Genomic DNA, 26,200 nt, shown 5'->3' with positions numbered 1-26,200 from the left:
GCCCTGCACCCGCATGGGGGACCAGGAGGAGGCACCTGGCTCCTTGCTGGGTCTTAGTCCACCCGTACAAGGATTGGCGCAGTGTGCCGGCCATAACGGCCATTAGGGGGGTGAACCAACGGAAGGAAGACCTTTCTCTCTGTCTCTCTCTCTCACAGTCTAACTCTGCCTGTCCAAAAAAAAAAAAAAAAAAAAAAAAAAAAAAGACTAGAGGTTATTTGGCTTCCAGTTCTGAATGTGGAGAAGTCCAAAGCTTTGGTGCCAGTGTGTGGGTGGCTCCTGGCAGAAAGGGCCAGTGGGCGAGTCCCAAGAGAGGGAGGGGAACAACGAGGGCAGACTATAACTGCTTGCGCTCATGGGAACTCACCCACGCTCATGGGACCTGCGTGAACACCTGCCCTCACCACCTCGCAATGCTGTGACATTGGCAACTCCATGTGCACCTGAGTGTTGGCGAGGATGAGCCATGTTTAAACCATGGCACCACCCCTTTATGTTCCAGGAGACCGCCAGCTGCAGGGGGCCACTTCCTGCCTGCAGGCAGGAGCCCTGTTCCTCCTTTACCATGACTTCCTATTCACCTGCTTCTGGAAAGCCCCAGGTGCCTTCCTCTTCCGGGACACGTCCCTTGTCAATGAGGCATGAATAATCACCCAGTGCCTTTCACACTGTTCACAATCTGTCCGAGTCCATAGTAGCTCATGCAATCGGACATTTTCAAAGAATAGCATGCCATGGGGCCGGCGCTGTGGCATAGCAGGTAACAGCCGCCGCCTGCAGTGCTGGCATCCCATATGGGCACTGGTTTGAATCTCAGCTTCTCCACTTCCGATCCAGCTCTCTGCTATGGCCTGGGAAAGCAGTAGAAGATGGCCCAAGTCCTTTGGGCCCCTGCACCCGCGTGGGAGACCTCCAAGAAGATCCTGGATCCTGGCTTCAGAATGGCTCAGCTCTGGCAGTTGCAGCCAATTGAGGAGTGAACCAGTGGACAGAAGACCTCTCTCTCTCTGCCTATTCTTCTTTCTGTGTAACTCTGACTTTCAAATAAATAAATTAATAAATCTTTTTTTTTTAAAGAATAGTATGCCGGTTAAGCTGCCGTATCATTGGAACACTTACAGCCCAGAACTTAGAGAAAAAGGAATGGGACAACTTCTAGAAGGTAAAGGACACAATGTGTTTCTCACACCTTTCAGAATTAGCTGTGAGGAAGAACCTGCTAGAACCTGCTATAGAGCACATGAGCTCCGCACGAGGAAACCTTACAAAGCACATTTAAAATGAGGTGCCTTGAACAAATATTTACTGAGCAACTGCTCTGAGTGGAGCCCTGTTCTCCATCCAGAGATAGGGCGGGGAAGGGTTTCTGGAGAGTTTGCATTCTGGTACATAGCGTATTTACAACAGGCAGGCAGGGTATTTTAAACAAGATGGCCATGCAGTGTCGTATCACTGGCCCCGCAGTATCCGTGGCTCTGTTGTATACCTAGCCAGCCCTCTGTAGGGTGCTGTGTCATATAACCATAAACAGTCCCATCCTCGAGGGGCAAGTATTGTGAACCAGGGCCAGGGTGGTGGCACAGCAGGTTAGGCCACTGCTGTGTCACTGGCATTCCATATTGGAGCACCGGGTTGAGTCCTGGCTGCTCTGCTTCGGATCCAGCTCCCTGCTAATGTGTCTAGGAAAGCAGCAGAGAATGGGTGAAGTACTTGGGCACCTGCTACTCATGTGGGAGACCCAGATGGAGTTCCTGGCTCCCTGTTTCAGCCTGGCTCAGCCCTGGCCACTGCAGCCATTTGGGAAGTGAGCCAGTGGATGGGAGATCTCTGTCATTCTGCCTTTCAAACAAATAAATGAATAAATTTTAAAAAGGGCACAAATCAGTTACAGAAGTTGGATTTTACATACCTAATTTACATAAGCCCCAGTGCTCCTTCCTCCTAAATGGTACAAAATATGGGAGCTCCTGGACAGTGCCCGTGCACGTGGGGACTCTCTGGCTGTGATACCAGGACAGCACTGAGACGGTGGCAAACACCTGCCACTGCTACACAAAGAAACAGGTGTAACATTGCAAATACCAATGACCACGGTTGGGTGAAAAAATTAACACACACCGACCTCAGGTGGAGAATCTCAAGGCGATACTTCTTTCTACTTCTGGGCATTTCCCAATACAACGAAAGTTTTATAGTCGAAGGTGATAAAGCAATCCTTTAAAATCATGTAGATAAAGCTGAGGGGAGCGCACTCATTGGCCAGGAGGCACCTGTTCACGGCTTAGTCAAGTGGTCCCTTGCAGAATCTCTTCCGACGAGCGCTGTAGGGCTCAACTTGGGGATCACACGTGGCTGTGCATAGTGGGCTTTCGGAGTGGGGGGCTCCTGAGCAGGGGACTTCAGCAAATGCTTGTGGGGCTGTCTGAAGTCAGAAGGCAGCTGTGGTTTCTTTTGTTCTAGCGGCCTGGCTCCCCAGGGAGGCCGCCCTTTCCTGCCCTGGCTTCCTCCATCCTCGCCTGACCCTGAGGTGCCTCCGGCCTCGCCCTCCAGATCTGGACATCCAGCCAAGCCTTGTGCCCAGGGAGACCAGAGGCTACAGGGCTCTGTGACTCCGTGGTGGCCAGACACTCACAGCCGCTGCCCGGTCCGCTACGTGGCGTGCCAAGCGGGCGGGGCAGCTGCTCTCCCGTCTCCGAGAAGTCGCTGGCAGCGTCCAGGGAAGGAAGCGCCCGAGGAGGCGGGACGGCGCCTCAGCCATCGAGGTACAGAAGCCGTGATGGGCGTGGAGCCCTGGGTTCTCTACCCTGTCCCTCGATCTCTTTGCCTTTTCCCTTGTGTTCTCTGCATTGTCATGCCAGTGTTGCTGATGTTAGCGAAAGGGGATCACAGGCTCCAGGTCAAGGGCATCAGAGTGGGGGTGGCCAAGACCACCTTGGCTGCATGCTGGGTGCGGGGTGGGGGGGGGGGGGCAGATGCAGACAGCTCCGGGCTGAGAGCGGTAGCTGATGTTTATCCTGGACAGAGGTTGGAGAAACGCCATGGGAAGGGGTTGGTCAGTTGTCACAATGGGAACAAAATGAACCTCAGTATGTGCGGGAAATAGGCTCAGAGGCAGGGAGGGGCAGGGCCCTACTGCTCAAGATCTCTGTGGGGGCTTCTTGTTGGATAACCAAGGTCGCCACGGTGTCGGGTGCAAAAATGTGGCATTCCTGAGTATGTGTAGGGGTGTTCTCGGCTACTCTTATCCAAATCCATGCATTGAATCAAGTGTCCCATAGCTAAGGTAAGTGTGAAATGCATTTTCCCTTTCAAGGTCAAGGTCATGCAGGAAGTTGTGAAGTGCTTTTACCCAGCTCTCCTTCCACCCCTGAGAGCTGTTGTGGTGCATGGGTTAAGCTGCTGCCCACAACGCTGGCATCCTACATCGGACTGCTGGTTCAAGTCCTGGCTGCTCCACGTTCAATCCAGTTCCCTGCTAATGCACCTGAGAAAGCAGTGAAAGATGGCCCAAGTGCTTGTGCCCCTGCCACCCACATGGGAGACCTGGATGGAGTTCCGGGCTCCTGGCTTCACCTTGGCTCAGCCATTTGGGGAGTGAACCAGCAGACGGAACTCTCTTTCAGTCCCCCTGCCTTTTAGAAAATAAAATAAATCTTTAAAACATATATACAAAAAAAGAAATTAATTCATTAATTTGAGAAACAGAGGTAGACTGTGGAAGAGAGCGCCCTCTTGTGCTGGCTCATTTCCCGGATGCTCCAAAGAGCTAGGGCTGGGCCGGGGTCAGAGCCAGGAGTGGGAACTCCATCCAGGTCTTGGATTGGCAGGAACCCAATTGCTAGAGCCATCAGTGCTGCTTCTCAGGTCCACATTAAGGGAAGCTGAAGGCAGGAGGCAGAGCCAGGTCTCAAACCCAGGCTCAGTGACGTGGAACCCAGGCGTTTAATGACTGAAGTAACCACGAGGCCAAATGCACTCCCCTTATGCTAGGTTCTGTGTTTGTCTTAGACTACAAAGGGTGCCTGGGTCTCTTGTCCTTTTTCTACAAGTGCTGGAAGAATTAGCAGACCATCATTCCACCGACTTTCTCCACTGGGCTGTTGCGTGAGCCAGAGAGGTCATTTCCTGCCAGGCTGATGAGTTGAGGGCCTGCTGAGACGCAGGAACTTCAACAATGAAAAGATAAGAACAAACATTTGAACTCCATGCATAAGTTTTTCCATAGCGTGCATTTTTCATCAACTTTTTGAAGCTTCTTCACATGCATAGATTTCAAAATTTCTTTACACCCAAGCAAAATGTATCTTTTCATTCAGTTTTCCACAAAAAATTTTAAAAAGAGATTTATTTATTTGAAAGGCAGAATAAGAGAGAGGGAGAGAGAGAGATCCTCCGTTCACTGGTTCACTCCCCAAATGGCTGCAACAGCCAGGGCTGGGCCAGGCTGAAGCCAGGAGCCAGGAGCTCCATCCTGGTCTCCCCCATGTGTGGCAGGGGCTCAAGCCCTTAGGTCATCTTCTGCTGCCTTCCCAGGTGCATTAGCAGGAAGCTGGATCAGCAGCAGAAAGTAACCAGGACTTGAGCTGCCACTCATATGAGATGCCAACGTTGCAGGCGGCAGGCAGCTTAACCTGCTGCAACACTAGCTCCTCTACGAATGTTTGAAGTACCCCAGTATCTTCATGCACTTCTTTCTTCCTAAGGAGAAACACATTTTTCAGAGCAGCAGGTGTGCTGAGGGCTGCAGGTGTCAGAGCCAGCTTGGCCAGGGAGATGCTCCAGCTGCACTGATCCAGGAGCTTCCCAGAGATCCACACAGGTCACTTCGCACACAAATTCCAGCCTCAAGAAGCTCCGGACTCATCATTGTGGCAGGTGATCCTGCAAGACCCCTGGCCCCTAGGGTCACACTGGGGGCTGGGCTTTGGAGCTGGGGGCGCTTTTGAAACCCTAGGACCTCCTCGTCTTGATGCTGCTGATCAGGTCATGCTGGCTCTGGGAAGCCCAGCCCCTCTGTGTGGCCCAGGAGCCCTGGGCACAGGGTATCTGCCCCACGTGCAGGGGGTGCTCACCTTCTCTGAGATCCAGAGGGTGTCAGTCTGCACCTAGCTAGGCCCTGCACGCCCACTGCCTCCCAGCCACTTTGGGGCCCCACCTTGACCTTGAAGATAGTGGGAGTTCCATCTGCTCCCAGCCAGGATCACTGGATTCAATGTGAGATTCAAACCTTGCTATCTGAGTAACTCAGATAATAGGGTGGCAGCTCCACCCAACTAACCCCTGGCCTGCGCACCCCCCCCCCCCCCCCGCCTCCTCCCTGCTAATAACTGTGCCACTTTCCCTGGCTCCCTTCCCCCTTGGGTGCCATGAGCCCTACTCCGGGGAGCACCATCTGCATTGGCCACAGTGAAGGGTGCTCCTGAGGGTGGGGCCATGCAGGGAGCCTGCCTGCCCCTCTCCAGCTGAACTTGACCTCTTCACTCTCCAGGCCAAACCCAGACCCCTCCCTGGCCTCTGTACCCTCCTCCCTGGAACCCTTTCCCTCTGGGCTTCTGGGGGACTCTGCTCTCCTGCCCTCTTCCTCCCCCCACCACTCAGCTTCCAGGACTTGTCACCCTGGAGGTGACATTCCCCACCGAGCCCATCCCCTACCTGCCATCTCCCCTGCCATCCACAGAGAGGCTTCTTCAACATCACAGTGTGGGTATACATCTCCCCCTGCCGCCAGGCCATCACCCACAGAACAAGGACAGCTCTGTGTCTTCTTGGCTGCCCTGCCATTCATGCTCACATGAACACGGCCATGCCCACACCTAGCCCACATCCAAGTCCTCAGCAGGTCCTGATGGTTGCAAAGGAGACCCAGGACCGACCCCTTCTCACCATTCCCGACTGCCTCCTGGCCTGAGGCATCACCTCTGGGATGCTCCAGACGGCCCCTAAGCAGATGGCCCCTAAGCAGACGGCCCCTGCATCCATTCTGTCCCTTGCAGCAGCTGCCCAGACTTTGCTCACTCAGAGTCACGTGTCTGAGGTCCACAGTGTCGTCATGGCCAGAGTGCAGCCTCCTGCCCTGCCAAACTCCCATTCAGTTTCCCTGGCCCCTCCCTCTTAACACACACACACACACACGTTTACCTGGTGCTCCCAAGCCCATCCCTCCCTCCTTCTGCCCTTTCCCTCACTCAGGTTTCGGCTCAAATGTCCCCTGCTCCGAAATCACTCCTGGCCTCTCAGATCATCCTTTGTGGAACTTGTCCCTGTCTCAAGTCACGTTTGTGGATTTATTTGTTTGCAGCTGGCCAGCCCCCCCTGCTACTCCGGCTAAGTGGCATGACAGCCTGCTGCAGTCGCCATGCTCACTGCTGTTCCTGCCGGGACCATCTGGCATAGATGCCCTTGAATGAACTCATGAACAAGCAAGTGGAACTATGAATGACCCACTTCCAGGAAATGGTCAGCTCCTCCCTGCACACCTGACCTCTGGCTGCTCTGTAGGGGCCTGGCTGTGGCTCCCAGAGCCTTTATATCGCCAGCGGGACTGAGCCATGCCCACAGTGGCCACCTGTTCTGAGTTTGCCCCCTGCCCCAGCATGCAGCATACTGGATGGCAGCAGCAGACAGAGCCCCCTGTGCTCAGCAATCATAAAAAGGGAGGCCTAGGGGGCTGGCGCTGTGGTGTGGTGGGTGGAGCCGCTGCCTGCAGCACAGGTATCCCATATAGGCACTGGTTCAAGTCCCAGCTACTCCTCTTCCTATCCAGCTCTCTGCTGGTGGCCTGGGAAAGCAACGGAAGATGGCCCAAGTGCTTGAACCCCTGCCCCCTCGTTGGAGTCCCTGAGGAAGCTCCTGGCTCCTGGCTTCGGATTGGCCCAGCTCCACCTGTTGTGGCCATCTGGGTGCTGGACCAGCAGATGGAGGCCCTCTCCATCTCGCTGTCTCTCCCTCTCTGTAGCTCTGCCTTTCAGATAAATAAAAGGAAGACTTACAAGCTACATGGTGGGAAGGGGGCCCCCTCCAGGGAGCCCTCAGGCACCTTTAGACCCCAATATTCCACTCAGGACCCAGCAGTGGATAGATGTCTGGTGCATCACCCTGGCATGCGTGTTCCTGTGTTGGTGATCATGGAAGGCATTTCTCCCTGTGCAGGCAGATGAATCAGGAAATCATCCATACTTTAATGCTTAACCAACCATCAAATTGCAATCACACGAAATCACAAGTGGCAGTAACTGCCAACTGCAGGCGATTCCAATTGTCAGCTGCTTAGGAGCAGGTGTCTTTCCAGAGGGTGCACCACGTGTCTGCCCCGGTTCCACTGTCAGTTACTCCTTGCCTGGTCATTTCTAGACAGCCTCTGTCCATTGCCAAGGCTGAGGGGGGCAAGTATAAGGTTGCACCGTGTTCGTGTAGTGTCTTAGCTGCTACATGTCCTGTCAGATTTTTGCTTAGTTTGCTTAGCTGGTTTAGAATTTTCTCAGACCACATTCCCCCAGTGGCTTTCTGTCAGCAGGTGGTTTTCTCGTGGCTTGTCAGTGGGAGCTCCCCGGCTGTGCCTGCCCTTGCTTGGTTCTGTCATCTGCAAAGCTGCAGGGGGACGCAAGAAGTCGCTGGACTCAAAGGCGGGGTCCAGCTCGCCACGGAAGGGTCGCCCTCGGCCTTGGTCTCCTTGGGGACGGCACTGCGTGGACGCAGCCCTCCGGCAGTGCCCAGACGGAGGTCTCGGGAGACACAGGCGCCGAGATGAGGCGCGGAGTCTGGCCGGGGCGGCGGTGCGCACAGCGGGCTGGCGAGGCGGCGCGGGCAGGTGGGCGCGGCTGCGGGGGTGCTCATCGCGCTTGTGGCCGCTTCTCTCCCTTTAAAAGGAAAACTATGCCGGGAATCCGGGAGGCGGCGAGCGCAGTCCGGGTGGCCAGGACGTGCCCCGCGCCTGGTCCCCGGAGCCGGGGCCACGCGGGGGCGGCGCCCCCAGCCCCCGGGCCCCCGCCCTCCACGGGCCGCCTCCGCCTCTCGTCTTCACCCGGCTCTCGGCCGGGCGGAGCCGCTCTTGGCCATTTTTGGACGTCTCCCTGCTCTGAGCCCGGGCTGGACGGGCTGGCGGGCGCGGCTGGCGGCGGTGACGGCTTCGGTGGAGCGAGCCGGGAGGAGACCCCGGCCCAGCGTGCGCGGCCACCATGACGGGAAGGTAACAGCTCCCCACCCCACGCCGGAGGGCGCCACAGGCCGGACTGCAGGACCCCCGCCGGGACCCCTACGCGGGAGCGGCTCGCCTTGGCCCCCCCCCCCCCCCCCCCCCCCCGCTGCCTCTGACTCCGCCCCTGGCCTGGCCTCCCGACCCCTCGGACCCTCGCCCCGCCCCTGGCTGCAGCGCCCTGTCCTGGCAGGGATTCCCACCCCGGCCCCCTGCATCTCTTGCCACCAGGCTGCGGGCAGCCGCAGGTGGAGCCCAGCACGTTCCACCGCTTTCGCCCTGTGTAACAGGACAGCTGTCCCCTCACTAGGAAAGCCAGGGCTCAGGGAGGCGGGGGGGAGGGGGCTTGCCCAAAGTCACTGGAATAGCCACCAGCTTCCCGACCCCCGCCGGGGGAATCTTCCTCTTCCTCTGGTCAGCTGGTTAGATGTGGTAGATGGCGCCAGGGCACTTGGCCAGACGTGGCGGCCAAGCACAGGCTGCCAGGGGTGGCCTGGGGACAGAGAACCCTCTGGCCTGGCCTGGTCTCTGCTCTCAGGCCCCTGTTGCTGTTTTACAGAGGAGGGAGCGGACTCAGCAGGCGGGTCACGTGTCTGCCAGTGGCCAGCCAGTGTTGGGTGGTCCTTTCTGGCACCCTTCTGGGTACAAGTGCATGACTCAGGGCTGGGTGGGAGGGGCCTGTCCCCAAGGGCCCCTTCCAGTGCAGCAGCCTGGAAGGAACCTGCTCTTCTCCAAGGCCTCTTGACCCTTGAGCCCTGCAGGGTCATCTGGGAAAGGGACCTGGAGAGAGCTGGGTAGTGCCCTGTAGAGCAGCGTGGTGGTCCCAAATCCTTCTGAGATGCAGGGAGGTCCCCCGGAGGTCCCCAACAGCAGGTGGCTGGCCACCTAGCCAGTCCCCACTTCCTACTCCTCCCTTCTTGGCCTCAGGGCCCATGCTGCGGCAAGACCAGCTCCTCTGACTTGGGAAACCTTGAGCCCCTGGGGACCTTGGAACAGAGAGATGGGTACCCCTGTCTAAGAGTCTTTCCCCATCCTCGGTTTTCTAGAAAAGGAAAAGGAGAAGGAAGGGGAGGGGGAAACAGGGCCGTCAGGTACAGCTGCAGGGCCGTGCTGGCAGGGGGAAGAGGTGTGTGAGAGGGCTACTTCCGGTATAGGAAAGACCGCAGGTGAGGCATGGCCTCCTGCTGCAGCCAGCTTGGCAGCAAGTGAGGTCCTGCATGGCTGTGTTCCCTGGCCAGGGTCCTCTCTCTCTCCCTCCTCACCTTTTATTTTTTGAAATTTACTTATTTTATTTGAAAGAGTTACAGAGAGGAAGAGGCGGGGGGGGGGAGAGAAAGAGAGGGGGAGAGAGAAACAGGGGGGAGAGAGAGAGAGAGAGAGAGAGAGAGAGAGAGAGAGAGAGAGAAGTCTTCCGGGCATTGGTTCACTCCCCAAATGGCAGCAATGGCCAGGCTGGGCCAGGCTGAGACCAGGAACCTGGAACTTCTTCCAGGGTGCAGGAGCCCAAGGACTTGGGCCATCTTCCACTGCCTTCACAGGCTATCAGCAGAGAGCTTGATTGGAAGTGGAGCTGCCGGGACTTGAACTGGTGCTTATATGGGATGCCACTGCAGCAGGTGGAGCCTTTACCTGCTTGCCCCCTCCAGGGGTCCTCTCACCCCTGAGTCCCTTGGGCCTTCCTTGGAGATGGAGATGGAGGTGGTGGGCTCAGTCACAGACAACCCAGCAACACTGCCGGTCCTGGAGCAGCAGGGAAAGTGCAGGGGGGAAGGAGACAGCCACAGCCTCACGGTTCAGAGATGTCCTTTGTGAACATGTGGGCGCCTTTCTTCAGCTCTCTCCCTGCATCAGCTTCTCGCAGCTGCTGCTGTCTGGGAGCGAAAGCCTATACCCTCCTTTGAAGTCTGCGCTGCCCCATGAGGTGTCAGTGCTGGCACTGGTGTCAGCCCCTCTGCATGCAGGGATCTGGCCACACCAGCTGGCGGGGCACTGGTCATCTCCCCCCGCCTTTGGAGGGGGTGAGAGTTTTCCTGTCCCAGAAGCTGCCATGACACCCTGTCCATGTGTCCACTGCCCCTGTGTGATGCCCAGCTGCTCCTCCTGCCTGGATCGATCTTGCCACTTTCCCTGTTCTTCCTACCAGCCCGCACCCCCCACCACCCGTGCTGCTTGGAGAAAGGGCTGCAGGGGAAGAGACGGGGACATCTGCGGTTGGGAGGCAGAGGACAGGAAGTGGCATGCCAGCAAACAGGGAAGCCCCTTGGTGGCTGGGAGGTAGAGCGAATAGCACTTGACTGATTGGCTGTGGAGGGGGCAGCAGAGGGCGGAGTGCGGGGGAGTGGAAGGCGCTCTGTGATTGGCCCGAGGCACATGTAAGGACACTCACTGGGACACAGTGGGATGGGGGGTAGAGGAGCTGAAGCCCAGGAGGGGGCTGGGCTGGGGGCTGAAGGGTGTGGAGCCTATGGTGGCTGCTGAGGGAGGGGCTGTGTGGTGGGGAGAAACCGACTTTAGAACTTAAAACTCCAGGTTCTTGTACTGTCACAGTGTTACCCCTGTTCTCAGGGAGGAGGTGGGAGGGCCACCTGCCTGGGGACCCAGCTGTCCCTGTCACTCCTTGAGACAGAACTGGAGGTGGCGCCCGCAGGAATGTGAGCTGAGTGGCTGGGGCCACCGTGGTGTGGGGTCATACCCACCTCATGACCTTTGTCTGCGGGGCTGTCGTGCACCTGATCATGTGCTGTCCTGCTCTTGGTTTGGTGCACAGCAGGGCTGCTGGATCCCTGCCCTCGCATCTGCCAGTCTTGTCCCTTCCCCACTGGACAAGGAGTCAGCACCAGGCAGAGCACGCAGAGCAGTGCAGCAGGGTCGGGGGTTAAGAAAGCATGGAGTGTGTTGGGTGACAAATGACGTGGCTTGCAAAGGTCTGGCACAGGAGCCTGAGCCCCACATGGGGCCAGCAAGTGCCACCTCTGGCTCATTTCAAGCTACCAACGTGACATTAGTAGTCTGCAGAATTCCTGAAGGTTTGCCAGTCAGCACCTGTGACCCAGCACAGAGGGCCCCAGACACATGCTGTCTTCTGCCCTCTGGTTCATTCCCCAGATGGCTGGGCCAGGCCATCTTCCACTGCTTTCCCAGGCACACTAGCAGGAAGCTGGATTGGAAGTGACACAGCCAGAACTTGAACTGGCACTCATATGGGATGCTGACTGCAATTGCAGGCGCTGGCCCCTCAGACATCTTCTGAAAAGAGAGACTTGGGGTGGGTATTGGACAGAGCAGTTGAGACACGGCTTGGTTTGCCTGTATCCCATATCTGAGTGCCTGAGTTTAAGCCCTGGCTCCGCTTCTGACTCCGGTTTCTTGCTAATGTGCGCCCGCGGAGGCAGCAGAGATGGCTCAAGCACTTGGGTCTCTGCCACCCATAGGGGATTCAGTTCCTGGTTCCTGGCTTCGAACTGTCCAGTGCTGGCTGTTGCATGCATTTGCAGAGAAAGCCAATGGATGGAAGCTCGCTCGCTCTCTCTGTCTTTGCCTTTCACTGTACAAATAAAGAGAGGGACTTTTCTCTCTTCTTAAAAAGTCACAGTGCCATCATGGCAGCCCCACTCTTGTGATCTCATCTAATCCTGACTGCCTCCCAGAGACCCCACCTCCTAACACCACTCACAGATAGACTGGGGATCACGTTACCAACACATGAACTTCTGGGGAGTGCACTCACATTGCATCAGCATAACCTTTTAAGTTTCTGGGTGTTTACTTGCGCTGACTTCATGAGATGAATCTTTCTCAGCAAGATGAGATGTCTGGATGTGTTTATGTCAAACCAAGTAAAGGTCAACTCGGATGCTGATGGTTTAAACTCATAGGATCCGTCAAAATGGAGTCTTCTGTGGGGTTGGAGTACATCACTCACGGGTGGCATTGCCAAAGGACCCAGAGTTGTCCTCAGCTGCCCGGGGAGGTGTCAAACAGGGAGGCTGGCCTTGGAGGAGAGGTGGTGTGTGGTGGCTGCCCCAGGCTAGCACTCCCAGGGAGGAGGCAGCCCTGCCTCACAGCTTGCTGCCTGCTGCCCTGGCCTTGGTCCATGCCTTCAGTAAGCTGTGTAGTTGCGTCCCTCACTAGGTGTGTGGTGCTTAAAAAAATTTATAAATTTTTACAAATCATAAAATCCACATTAAATTTTTAAAAATTTATTTGAAAGGCAGAGAGACGGAGAAATCTTCCATCTACTGGTGGTTCACTCTCCAAATACCTACAACAGCCAGGGCTGGACCAGGCTGAAGTCAGGAGCCCAGAACTCCATCAGGGTCTTCCATGTGAGTGGCAGGGACCCAAGCACTTAAGACATCATCTGCTGCCTCCAGGTGTATCAGCAGGGAGCTGGATCAGAAGCAGAGGTGGAATTCAACCTCCATCACACTGATATGGGATGCAGGCTTATCAAGCAGTGGTTTAATCTGCTGGGCTCCAGTGCCCACCCCTGGACATTTCATGTGACTGGAACTGAACATCATGTGGCCTTTTTTTTGTTTGTTTGCTTGATTTCTTTTGTTTAACATAATGTTTTCAAGGTTCTTCCTTACTGTACTATGAATGTGTACTGCATTCCTTTTTTTGGCTAAGTAATATTCCAATGTATGGATGTACCATAGTTTGTTACTCATTTATCCATGGTGGACATGTGAATTGACTACTATAAACATCTCTATACAAGTTTTTGTTTGAGTGTACATCTTCTCCTTTTTTGAGCACATACATAGGACTGTAATTGCTAGGTCATATGGTAAATCTATATTAAACTCTTTAAGGGACTGTCAAGCTATTTTCCAAGTAGTTGCATACTTTTACATTTTACCTACAGAATTTTACAACAGGGATGTATGAAGGTTCCAATTTCCCATCATCCTTGCTAATACTTCTTGTTGTCTGCTTTAGTGGATGAGAAGTGGTGTTACATTGTGGATTTCTTTTTTAATTTATTTGAGAGGCAGAGAGAGAGAGAGAGAGAGAGAGAGAGAGAGAGAGAGTGTGTTTTCACTCCTCCAATGCCCTAAAAGGCCAGAACTGGGCCAGGCCAAAGCAGATAGCTGAGAACTCAACAAATGTCTCCCTTGGCAGGGACCCAACTCTTGAGCCAACACCTGCTGCCTCCCAAGATCTGTACTAGCAAGAAGTCAGAACCAGGTACTCTGATGTGGGACGTGGGTATCTTAACCTGTGTTTTAACTGCTAGACCAAACACCTGCCTCATATCGTGGTTTTTATTTCTAGTTCCCTAATGACTAAGGGTATGGAACATATTTTCATCGTGTGTTTTTGACCACTTGCCAATCGCCTTTGGAGAAATATCTACTCAAATCTTTTGCCCATTTAAAAATTATGTGGTCTTTTTATTGTTGAATATGGAGTTCTTTTCATATCTGGACATGAGACACTTACCAAATAGATGATTTCAAATATTTTTCTCTTCTCCTGGGTTGTGTCCTCTGATGCACAAATGTTTTAAATTTCAATAAAGTCCAAGTTATTTCCCTATTCTTTCATTGCTTGAGTTTTTGTTGTCATAGATGGGAAACTTGCATAAGTTTCTTGCAAAGTAAGTCATGAAGACTTACTTTGCTATTTTCTTCCATCCCTGGTTCACTCTCCAAATGACCACAATAGCCAGGGCTGGGCCAGGTGGAAGCCAGGAACCTGGGACTCCATCTGGGTTTCCCATGTGAGTGGCAGGGGCCCATGTACTTGGTCCATCTTCTGCTGCCTTCCCAGGCCCATTAGTAGGAAGCTGGATCAGAAGGGAGTTGCCAGGACTCAAACTGGCATTCCAATAAGGATGACTAAGGCAGTGTCTTTACTTACTTACTGGTCTATTTGGGTTTTCTATTTCTTCTTGAGTCAGTTTTGATAGTTTGTATCTTAGGAATTCAGCCGTTTCAGCTAGGTTGTCTAATTTGTTGGCATACAGCTCTTCATGGTATCCATTCTTCTTCCTCTTTCCTGGGAATGAGGGCTATTATTTCAAGGCAGCCATGGAGTTAGGGAGCAGGGATAAAGAGCTGGAATACGTTATAACACCACAAAGCTCAATGTTCTTACCAAGATTCATCATCATTTTTTTTTCTTGAGCAGAGTTCTTGCAAGCCTTTGCTTACTCTGTGGAGTCCTGAGAAATGGATTCTGGCCATGTTTTCTGATTTTCTTCATGGCTTTTTTTGGAGGGCCTCACTCCACCATTTTCACTGACATCACTCTTTCCATGTTTTTGCAACTGTGTCCTCTGGAGTCCAAGTGGCCCCCGCCCCACCCCTGCAGCACGACAGGCTGTAGGCGGGTGCCAGCGCTGCACAGAGAATTGGATTTGGGTTCAGTCGGACTCTAAGCTTCTTGCAGTTTCTAATCTACTGTGTTCCCTTTTACAGTAACTGTTTGGTGAATTGATTAGCACTTTGTAACCTTGTACTTGAACTTCATTTACGAATGGCCTTGTCTAAAACATCTGTGGCTCTGGCCTTCTGCTCAGGTCAGGAGCCCTGCTTAAACATTCCCTCCTTTAACAGAACTGTGGCTCTGGGTTTGAGCCTTCAGGATTTCCACACAGGAGGGGCTGAACCGGGGTGGATAGAGCAGCCTAGGATGTTGCCTGGAAGCTGCTAGAACATCATAGCGTGGAACAGCTATTTGTTTGTTATTGATCAGCGTTGGGTAACTTTGGAATTGGGCTGTGTTTACAAATTGTATTGTCCCCAGTGCTGGCAGTCACCTGACTGCTCCTGGGGTGGTTCATGTTTGGATTTACCAGGCAGTGCCACTTCCCTGGCCTCTGAGTGACAACGGGTCTCCTCCTGCTGCCCCCGGCCCAGCGCTCTGCTGTGTGGGATGATGGCCACCAGCTCTTTGGAAATGCAGCAGAGGAAGTCTCTAGCTTTCTGACCTTACTAGACAGGGTTTTCAGGGGAATGGCGTCTGTGTGGAATGTTTCTGGATCCTTCTCTGATCGCTGACCATGGAGGCTGCTCAGTCAGTGGTGGCCAGAGCCGGAGCTTGACCTTGGAGGCCAGGTAACCGGCCAAGTTCATGAGGCGCCTTCCTGTCGGTCTCCTTCCTCCCGGATGCCTCTGCTATCCCTGGCAGGTTGTCTCTTCCCCAAGTGTGGCCGTCTGTAGGGGTGCCTGTCTCATTTTACTGTGCCCTGGTCCAGGTTTCTGAGGTGGCATTCCTGGAGTCCGCAGTTGTGGGTCCCCTCCTGAATTTCTCAGCTGTGTCAGGGTCCCAGTGCCATCCTGACCTTCTCGGCTGGCTGCCTGCCCCAGGTGGTGGTGGGTTCGGGATTCCCGCTGCACAGGTGGCAGCCTGAGCTCCCCCACCCCCACCCCCCGGGCCTCCTCCTCCCGGTCGCTGTGGACCTCACCTTGGTGCTCTTTGGGGATCTGCCCAGCCCAGTCCCCTCCCCAGCCCGCAGCCTCAGCTTTCACTGCCCCCGCTGCGGCGCGAACAATATCCTTTCTATTCGGGCTGTAAGGCGAGCGCCTGCGGCGCGGGGGAGAGGCGCGCGCCTGCCTGCCGCGGACCCTCGGATCCCGGCCGCCACGACCCCAAGAGGTGTCCCCGGGGAGGCAGCCGCGTCATGGCAGCCCGGCTGGGTGCGCTCGCTGCGTCGGGGCTGTACCGACGGCGCCAGCACCGGCAGAGCCCGCCGGCCTCCGCGCCCGGGTAGGTGGCCAGGGGCGGGCGGGATCGCCAGGGACAATGGCCGGAAGGCTGCAGCGGCAGGCTTTGCCTCGGAAAACCTGCGGTGGGCCTTTCGAGGGCCCAGGCCCGCCCGAGTCCAGGGCGGGCTGGGGTTTGATGTGAGGCGGTGGGCTTGGTGGGGCCTAGCGTTGAGAGTGGGTGCTGGAGCTCAGTTGTCCCAGGTCACCAGGAGCACAGCTTTCAGGCTAGGGAGAGCTCACACCTGCACTTGGAGGCTCAGTGCCTCCAAGGACCAGGCCAGCCATCACCCATCCCCTAGACGGCTGGTCCAACCCTGGTTAGATGGACTCTTAAGCCTAAACCACTTCCTGCCAGTGTAGACAGTCTCCTTTAGGGCTGGTTCTCCAGGCTTCTGGAGGGGAGTGAGGACTGAGCCATCAGAATGTCAGTGTCTAAGGAGAGAGGAAGAGAAAGAGGGTAGCAGGTGCAGAGCGAGAGCAGCAGGCTGCTGGGCTCACACCTGGTGCAGACCAGGATGGGGATTGGATGCACCCACGGCTCAGATAGGAGCCTGAGGCCACCTGAATGAGGCAGAGCTGGAGCGAGGGCCCCTCTGGGCACCTGTGCTGTGTGTGAACTCTGGTACCGGAGTGTGGCAGCCAGCGCCCTGGTGATTCCAGACGCCCTTCTGCAGAGTGAGCCTCCCAGTCTGGAGGCAACACAGGTGCATGGCGAAGATGCAAGGAAGGGCACAGTGTGACGGTGGGCGGGCAGGTGGCGTGCATGCTCGTGCTTCCATACCGCTCCGTGCGCTGTTTTCTGTGAACGTCTGATCAGTTCTCGGTCGTCGGGGACCTGTCTCTAGTGTGCCTGCTGCGAAGGGAAGCAAAGCCATGGGAGCTCCGGCCACGCCTTCAGCAATAGCTCTGCAGCTTCAGACAGGTCCACGAGACGTGTTGTGCACATTCCACAGGTGTGCAGCCGCCCAAGGCTCTGAGCTAATTGTCTGGCACCCCACAGCAGCTGGTGGGCGGCTGGTGTGGGGCTGCCTTTGTGTACATTGCTGTTTATACTGTGTGCAGCCAGTGATGCCCCCACTGGCCTCGGGCTCCCTCTGTGGGGAAGGGAAGGCCCAGGCAGTGACCTGTTCGTTCGTGCTACAGTGGGGTCCCTGCTGCCACCCCTGGATACTGTGAAGCTGTATCGGACAGAGGACGGCAGAAAGGCTCCTGAGCCCTGCATATGGAGAGTGCACTCTGCTTGCAGGCACTGCCTCGATTAACCCTCCTGGGCACCTTGCAGGTAGCTGTTGCAGACCCATTTTACAGATGAGCAAGCTGAGGTTCAGGGTACTTGGCTGCAGATCATGTATCCAAGAGGCTGTTGTGTCTGGCTGTGGTATATACACAGTATACACAGCTGTATTTTGTTTATTTGAAAGATGGAATTATAGAGGGGGAGGGAGGGAAGAGAGAGACATCTTCCATCTACTAGTTCACTCCCTAAATGGCTGCAACAGCCAGAGCTAGGCTGATCTGAAGCCAGGAGCTTCATCTGGGTCTCCCACATGGGTGCAGGGGCCCAAGCACTTGGACCATCTTCTGTTGCTTTGCTAGGTGCATTAGCAGAGAGCTGGATTGGAAGTGGAGCAGCCAGGACTTGAACTGGTGCCCATATGGGATGTCAGCGCCATAGGTGGTGTCCATATGGGTTGCTGGCCTGCCTCATACCGTCTCTTAGGCTAGGGTGGGTGGGAGACTGGGTTGGAGGCAGGTCTGAGATTGTTGAAGAAACCGTGTGGAATGGCTGAGGAGCCAGGAGGCAGCGTGGGTCCAACCCTGAGTGACCCTCAGCAGAGTCTTGACCCTGTCTTTGCCTCAGCTATCTCAGCTGGAACCAGTATCCTCCCGTGACAAGGGCCTGGCAAGAGGGGGACCCCTGCTCTCCCCACCCCAGGCTGTCACCTTAAGGCTCATGGACATCTCACAACACATGGGCTTGCAGTGATGTCAAGATTGAGAGTGTTAGCCAGCGCTGTGGCTCACTAGGCTAATCCTCCACCTTGCGGCACCGGCACACCGGGTTCTAGTCCCAGTCGGGGCACCGGATTCTGTCCCGGTTGCCCCTCTTCCAGGCCAGCTCTCTGCTGTGGCCAGGGAATGCAGTGGAGGATGGCCCAAGTGCTTGGGTCCTGCACCCCATGGGAGACCAGGATAAGCCCCTGGCTCCTGCCATCGGATCAGCGCGGTGCGCTGGCTGCAGTGTGCCAACCGTGGCGGCCATTGGAGGGTGAACCAACGGCAAAAGGAAGACCTTTCTCTCTGTCTCTCTCTCTCACTGTCCACTCTGCCTGTCAAAAAAAAAAAAAAAGATTAAGAGTGTTTTGGGGTGCTGGGGAAGGGACCTGGCTCTGGAGTTTGGCTTGGGGACGGGGGCGTGTCCTCCGTGTGCATTGTGTGTTGTGCAGTTGGGATGGTGGTGATGCCTCCTGCAGGGGGTGGTGACTGGGCAGACTTGTCTGCCATTCCTGGCTGGAATGTGCGAGGGACGACGTGGAATGTCTACGTCTCTGACTTTCTCTCCTCCCGCAGGGGGAACATGGACAGCCTCAGGCCTTTTCCTGGACTTGGCCGCGGCACACACAGGGAGTCTGGACGGCTTGCAGAGTTGCCAGAACACAATAGCGCCCTTTCCCCAAGCATGTGGCTGCCTGGCTCTGGGCAGTTCATCCTCCATCCCAGCTCCGTGCCGCCCGCCTCTCTCTCTCCCTCTCTGGCAGGAGATGGCTGGTGTTTCCCTGAGAGTGCCCAGATCCATCCCTCTGCCCTTGCTAGTGGGTTGGAATGTTCTCCATGTTCCAGAGCAGGGCTATGTGGGGACGCAGCTTCGTAGCCCATCATAGAGCTGCCCTTGGAGATTTGAGCTGGGGCAGGCAGCGGACATGGCGGGGGCTTGTCTCTGCCTGTCTATGCCAGGGCTGTGTGAGGCATAGTGTGTGTCGGGGTGGGGGTGGGGGGTGGACAGGGAGTAAGATCCTTGACCAGAGGCGCCCAGGGACCCAGCCAGAAACTAGACAAAGGCTGATTAAGGGTAGCCCCTCTGGCTCGGGGTTGGTTGCTGGGTGTCAGTTTGAAGGTGGAGGGAGGAGAGGGGTGTGGCCGGCTGCTGTTAGGGCCCTGATGGCAGTCCTGTGGAGTAACTGGAAGAGTTGTGGTAAGGAGTGACAGTCACTGCAGAGGGGCAGGCAGCACCTGCAGGGTGGGAGCGGAGCCAGCCCCACTGGAGACCACAGAGGGAGGGGCACATGGGGGCAGAGGCTAGGGGTCCACAGGGGGTCTTGGAGGGGCAGGATGGCGCATGGGCTGTGCTGTGTGCTCTGGATGAGAGCTGTGTTCCAAAAGATCAGGGCGGGACCTGAGTCCTTAACATGGCTGCATTTTCCAAGTCCTTGGAGTCAGGGGAATTCCAGGCCGAGGGTCACAGGATTTCCTGTTGATTTCTGAGCCTTCCAGGCTGGGGAGCGCTCAGCCACTGGAACGTCCGCCCTGCCACCTCGGGTGTGTGCCCTGGGGGAGACGGCGCCCCGTGTCCTCCGGGAAGGAAATGCTGCTTGTGCTAACGGCGTCCAGCCCTGCCCTTGAGGGTGACTTGGCCTGTAGTCCCGATGGCCTGCCTGGCGGGGAGCTGGCGGCCACGGGGCATGGCTTGCTGGGTGTTGAGCTTCCCTTTCATTTGTCTTGGCCTCTTCGTGACCCCAGCTGTCACCATCCCCACTTTTGGCCTACCAGCAGGTGGCTTTAGTCCCTAAGACACAGCTGAGGGTGAGCTGAGGCACACATGTAGGCCAGCACACAGACATGTGGGGCTCCAAGCACAGAACGATGGACAGCCTGCCTGGGACCCTGTCCAGCTTCCAGTGTGCACATAGCAGCGATCCTCTAAGACCCCTCACCCACGGTCACAGCAGAACTGAGAGGCAGCCTCCCCCCACAGCGCCCACATGCCTGGGTGCATCCTCTACCCCTGCCCTGTGGCTGACACCCTAGCCCTTCCAAGCCACGGCCGCAGGAAGGCAACCGTACAAGGCCCACACTCAAACATTCTTGGGATTCAGTCCCCAGGCAGAACAGGCCCAGAAGTTGTTTTCAGCAATGTCATGCATGTACTAGGTTACGCCCAAAGCAGACATTACTAAGCGATCGCATCACTCTTTGCTGGGCCCCACAATCCTCCACCCGGCCTCCTAGGCAGCCATGACCTAACCATTGGAGTTGACACTTGAGACAGGGCCTGGTTGCTGCCCTTTTCGGCAAAAGATGTGGGCGTCAGGGCCTGGTTGGCTGTGTGTGGGGGGGCTACGTCCCAACCCTTCTGAGTCCTGTAAGCCTTCTCCTGGCTGTGTCTTGGGTCCCCTGGGCTGGAGTGAGTGTGGGGCTGGCTCTGTGGGTTTTGTCCCATGGTTCAGTTTGGATCCCACGCCTCCTAGAGAAACCCACCTCTTACCCTGGGGACTGCCCACTGCCCTGAGTGGAAGAGGGGCTTTTGCTGCTTTCCTGCCCCCTCCTCAGTGTCACCTTCTTGCCTTCTCCATGGTGAGGAGGTTCCAGGTTCCTGGCTGCAGTTGGTTTGAAACTGGCATATGATGCAGTGGAAGGAACCACTGAGGTCTGACCGGTCCAGGGTCACATCTGGACTCTGCTACCTGCTGTGTGAGCTTGAACAGGTGCTTAACCTCTCTGAGTCTTAGGTCCCTCCTGTGGAAGACATCGACAATGGCAGCATCCACAGGGTTGCCTCTGGGCTTGAATAGCAGCCATCCGCTTGCACCTGCCTGCATGATGCTCTGTACCCGAGAGTCCCCTAGGGGACAGGTCCTCGGGGTAAGGGGTGGCAGGAGGCACAGGGAGCTGAGATGGCCACTGACACTCAAGAGAGGGCCCATCACTGTGAAGACGGAGCGGTGACATTGGCAGCCACGGCACCACCCTTGGCAGGCCTCCCTGTGCTCGGCTGCTGTGTCATCTCAGTCTGTGACCCATGGCCACAGCTTAGATCATGGTTGTTTTGTCCACAGCTGGGAGCCAGAGCCTGGAGGGAAGTGAGTGAGAGCTTCTGAGCTGAGGCCTCACTGTGCAGCCGTGTGCCTGACCCTTGTGGACGTGCTCAGGGGGCTGCAAGGGGCTGGCACATGCTGGGGGCCTCAGCCTGTTTGCTACATTGGACTTGCGTGGTGCCTTCTGGGAATACACACTGCAGCCTCTGGCCCCGCTGGCACAGAACATGGTCACATGCACACAGTAGCAGTGTGTGTGTGTGTGTGTGTGCAGCTGGGCTGGGCGGCCAGTTGGCATGGCCCCAGCCTTGTGTGGCTGGACCCCCTGCAGTGCTAAGGCTGCTGCAGGTGGCGAGAGATTTTCCTTACCCCGTAAAACATTTTAACTTAGTCATTTATTGATTCTTTTTTTTTTTTTAAAGATTTATTTGTTTATTTGAAAGGCAGAGTTACAGAGAGGCAGAGGCAGGGGGAGAGAGAGAGAGAGAGAGAGAGAGAGAGAGAGAAAGAGAGGTCTTCCATACTCTGGTTCACTCCCCCAAATGGCTGTAATGGCCAGAGCTGAGCTGATCTGAAGCCAGGAGCCAGGAGCCTCTTCTGGGTCTCCCACGCGAGTGCAGGGGCCCAAAGACTTGGGCCATCTTCTATTCCTTTCCCAGGCCATAGCAGAGAGCTGGATCAGAAGTGGAGCAGCCGAGACTTGAACTGGTGCTCATATGGGATGCTGGCACTGCAGGCGGCGGCTTTACTCGCTACATGCCCCAGAGCTGGCCCCATTTATTGATTCTTATTAAAAAGTTTTGTGGCTGGCATTGTGGCATAGAGGGTAAACCTGCTGCCTACAGTGTCAGCATTCCATGTGGGCACTGGTTCAAGTCCTGGCTGCTCCACTTCCAATCCAGCTCCCTGCTAATGCACCTGGGGAAGCAGCCCAAGTGCTGGGCCCCTGCATCCACGTGGAAGACCCAGTTGAAGATCCTGGCTCCTGGTTTTGTCCAGCCCCAGGCGCTGCAACCATTTTGGGAGTGAACCAACAGATAGAAGATAGATATTTTTTAAAAGGTTTGTTTAACAGGCAACACCTGCTCATCTTTCTGAGGTACTGTGCACGACTTCAACACACAGACACTGCATAAACTATCAATGCAGGCAACTAGCCTCTCATTTCATTGTCTTTTTTTTTTTTTAAAGACATTTTATTTATTTGAAAGGCAGAGTTACAGGGAGAGAGAATGAGGTGTTGATATTCCATCACTCTCAAAGTGACTACAACACTTGAGGCTGGGCCAGACTGAAGCCAGAAGCCTGGAACTTCATCCGGGTCTCCCATGTGTGTGCAGGGGCCCAAGCATCTGGGCCATCATCTGCTGCTTTCCCAGGGCCATTAGCAGGGAGCTGGACCCGAACTGAAGCAGCCGGAATTCGAACTGCAGGTGGTGCCCATGTGGGATGCGGGCGCTGCAGAGGCTTAACCCGCTGCTCCACAGCGCCAGCCCCACATGGGCGTCACCTTTTAAAAACGGAGTGTACCCGTGGAGCAATCACAGCCCTCCCTATGCTGACCACCCCCCTCCTCTCCCCTCCCCAGCAACATGTCGGACGCCCTGGCCAACGCCGTGTGCCAGCGCTGCCAGGCCCGCTTTGCCCCGGCCGAGCGCATCGTCAACAGCAACGGAGAGCTCTTCCACGAGCACTGCTTCGTGTGTGCCCAGTGCTTCCGGCCATTCCCAGAGGGGCTCTTCTATGAGGTGAGGATGCTCCGGGCAGAGGCGGGGGCTAGGGGGCGACGGGGACCCTGATCCAGGCTTCCTTCTCAGACCCAGCTCAGAATCTGCTTTCCGGGATCCTGCCGCCGGGCCCAGGGCCGTGATCTTGGCTTTGAGCCAGCGCAGGAGCGTGCTGGCCGCACCCGTGTGGGTCTGTGCCTCCCCGGGTGCCTCTGCTGATGTGGCTGCTAGGGTACTGAAGACTGCCTATGGGGAGCATGAGGAAGTCACTATTGCAATATCCGGATGAAAGCGAAGGGAGGGGAGTGGCCCATGCGGGCTCACAGGAGCAACACCGGAAATCACCAATCAGGGCAGGTGTTGCGGCGCAGTGGGGTAAACCACCGCTTGGGGGCGCCCGAGACCCGTGTTTGAGTGCCAGGTGCAGTCCCAGCCTTCTCGAATCACGCACTTGGGAAGCAGTGGATGGCGGCCCAAGTACTTGGGCCCCTGCCTCCCATGTGGGGGATCCGGATGTAGTTCCTGGCTCCTGGTTTCACTGTGGCCCAGCCCTGGCTGTTGTGGGCATTTGAGGGAGTAAACCAGTGGATGGAAGATCTGTCACTCTTTCAAATAAACAATCTTTGGCAAAACAAACTCCAACAGTCATGCAAGCAAGTTTTGAAGCAGCCATTATTAAAAAGCATGTGAATGGACAGGGAGATTAAATTTCATTCAAAGCAACAATAGCACACACTCCAACTCGGCCACTTCCTACTTCTTTTGCTCTACTTGCAATTATCTTTGCTCCTGAGGTTTCTGCACACTATCTGTGGTGGCTGCTGCTGAGCTGGCCAGACTTCCAGCCTCCTGAGTGATGCTGGCCAAGGCAGGGGCAGCAGGGGGGGCAGTCACGCGCCTGGACAAGGCCACCACCAGGTGCTTAGAGATGGTCATTTGTCACTGAATGAATTTAAACTTTGGCTGCCTGTGCAGGTTACTGCATAGGGCTATATCTAGTTGCAGCCTAGCAAGATTTTTTTTTAAGACTTATTTATTTGTTTGAAAAGGAGAGAGAGAGAGAGAGGAGAGAGAGAGAGAATCTTCCACCTGCTGGTTCATTCCCCAAATGGCTGCAATGGCCAAGGCTGGGCCAGGCTGAGACCAGGAGTCTTGGAACTCCATTCTAGTCTCCCATGTAGGGGGCAGGGACCCAAGCACATGGACCATCTTCCTCTGCTTTCCTAGGTGCATTAGCAGGGAGCTGGGTAGGAAGTGAAACAGCCTGGCACTCCGATATGGAATGGCAGCATTGCAAGTGGCATCTTAACCTGATACACCATAACACCAACCCCAAGACCCTCATGGTAGAGAACAAGAAAATCCAAGATTTTAAGAAAGCAAATTCCATTGTTATGAGAGAGGAAGGCAGAGGCCTGTGGCTGCTGTGGTGTCCACACTGGCTGCTTCTGGCTGCAGGACCAGGGGTTCCTATTGCACTCCCACCCCTGGGCCTTCCTGCATTCCCTCCTTCTGACTCCTCTCCCTGGATCTTATCCAGCCTTGGGCCGGTGGACTTCTCACACAGGGGAGTCACAGGAAGTAGGGCAAGGTGCCACATACAAGTCACACTTGACCTAAGCCCTCCCAGCTGAAGCCTGTGCCCCACCCCCTCCTGCTCTCAGCACCAAGGACAAGTCCCTGGAGAGCTGGCCCTGCTGACCTCTGCTGCTGCCTCCCAGGCCCTCCCTGTGCACCCGCCCCATCCCAGGGGCCGGTCCCCTATTCCGGTGGCCTCCAGCATCCTCTCTTGGTGCTTCGACCTCTGTGATCACGTGTGGCCCCACGGAGGCCCAGGGCAGCTCATGGGAATGGCGGGGACTTCGCTTGACCTCTCTCTGTGGCCGCATTTGCAGTTCGAAGGCCGGAAGTATTGTGAGCATGACTTCCAGATGCTGTTTGCTCCGTGCTGTGGATCCTGCGGTAAGTGCAGGCGGAGGATGGGGGAGTTGGGGGCACTGGGGTCCTGTCTCTCTGAGCACCAGGCCCCTTGCAGGCACTGCCTTCCCGTGCCACAGGAAGGTGTGAGGACACCATGGCCGTGGCTGGGGCGGGGGAGGGACGTGCCTTGCCTGTAAGCAGGGATCTGTCCCTTTGCAGGTGAGTTCATCATTGGCCGTGTCATCAAGGCCATGAACAGCAACTGGCACCCCGGCTGCTTCCGCTGTGAGCTGTGTGATGTGGAGCTGGCTGACTTGGGCTTCGTGAAAAATGCGGGCAGGTGAGGCACTGAGGCCTGGGCAGGCAGAAGGGGCGCCCGTTCCCCGATCGGCCACCCATCCTGAGGTGGCTGCCATCCCTGCTTGCGTCCCACGGGGGCTGAGGCTGGAGAGAGTGAGGCGTGAGGCACGATCCTCCTCAGGCTCACAGCCCGTGGGTACCAAGGAGGAAATCAGCCAAGCAGGAGCAGTGGCCGGCAGTGACCGGTGTGGAGCTCCAAGCTGAGCTCCCCCTGAGCTTGCTTCCTGCCTGCACCCACGCAGCTGAGGGCTGTTGGAGAGGAGCCACCCAGCCCGACTGCACTGGTTTAGTCTGAACTCAGGGTGGCTGCGACCTGCAGTTGCGCCCTCCAAGTTCCTCTTTTTCCCTGGTCTCGCCCCATCGCCTATGGCCTCACCCCCACATCACTGGAGACCAGTTCTGGGGGCCCCCAGCACCTGCACCCTCTGCCCATCTAGAACTGTCTCCCTGCTCACCTCCGTCTCCACCACCTTTTTTCTCCCTATTTCCAGGCCTGGTGCGGAGCTTGCAGCCACACCTCCCACAGCTGGGGTGCCTGCAGCCCTGACTAGCTCACCTGCCACCTCTTCCCCTGTGCTCCCACCAACCCGGACTACCCACCTGGCCAGGGCCTCCCCTGGATCTCTCCATGGCAGTCACCATAGTGCCCATCCCCTGCTGTGGGGGTTCCTCTGGCTTTGCAGGTGCACCTCGCGCGCCCTCTTGCACTCACATTTCTCCACCTCCTCTCCATGGTGAGGCTGTGCTGGGCCCTCACATCTGCCTGGAAGACAGAGCCCTACATGGCTGCACATCTGGACAGTGCAGGGGCCCACCTCGCCCTCTCCCTTGAGGTTCTCAGTCACCTGTGTGCCTGCACTATGTGGGGTCTACCAGATGTCCCAGATGCCATGGGTCCCATGCTGAACTGTGACTGTTTGGTTCTGACAATCAAGTTTGCTTCTCTGTCTGTCCCCTGTTAGAAAAGGCAGCCCCGCCTCCCAGAGGACCCCACCCCCACCCCACCTCAGCTGTCTGGCTGGCTGCCCCACCCTTTCCTGCCTGGGCTCTTGGTGGTATGCTGTAGCAGCTCTGTTGTCCCTTCCTGATAGGATCAGCACTGATTCTGTCCATCTACTGCTCCACAGGGCCTTGTGCCTGTCTTGGGATCTGCAGGGCTGATGCAGTGCCTGGGGCCTAGCAGGTTGTCTGAATGAGGGGCCAAGGGACAGCACCGGGGGTCCAGAGCTGATCAGCAGGGTCACTACCCAG

General features: G+C 56.2%; 1 protein-coding gene across 2 annotated transcripts in view; it reads left to right on the top strand.

The window, feature by feature from the left end:
- The first annotated feature begins 8,067 nt into the window (after positions 1–8,067).
- The window catches only part of LIMS2 (LIM zinc finger domain containing 2), a 28,473-nt gene continuing 10,340 nt past the window's right edge, over positions 8,068–26,200 (top strand). Inside the window, exons 1-4 of one of the 2 annotated variants that reach the window (XM_062181012.1) lie at positions 8,068–8,185; positions 22,531–22,690; positions 24,565–24,631; positions 24,809–24,929. In XM_062181012.1, coding sequence (XP_062036996.1) covers positions 8,175–8,185; positions 22,531–22,690; positions 24,565–24,631; positions 24,809–24,929 — 359 coding nt within the window. In that variant the 5' untranslated portion in view covers positions 8,068–8,174. Of the gene's footprint in view, positions 8,186–14,991; positions 15,259–22,530; positions 22,691–24,564; positions 24,632–24,808; positions 24,930–26,200 lie in introns of those variants that run through there. The other variant, XM_062180939.1, reaches the window with a different exon arrangement.

This window comes from Lepus europaeus, chromosome 1 (genome assembly GCF_033115175.1).
Source record: "Lepus europaeus isolate LE1 chromosome 1, mLepTim1.pri, whole genome shotgun sequence".
NCBI classification, from domain to species: Eukaryota; Metazoa; Chordata; class Mammalia; order Lagomorpha; family Leporidae; genus Lepus; species Lepus europaeus.
This window is presented reverse-complemented; position numbering and strand designations above follow the sequence as displayed.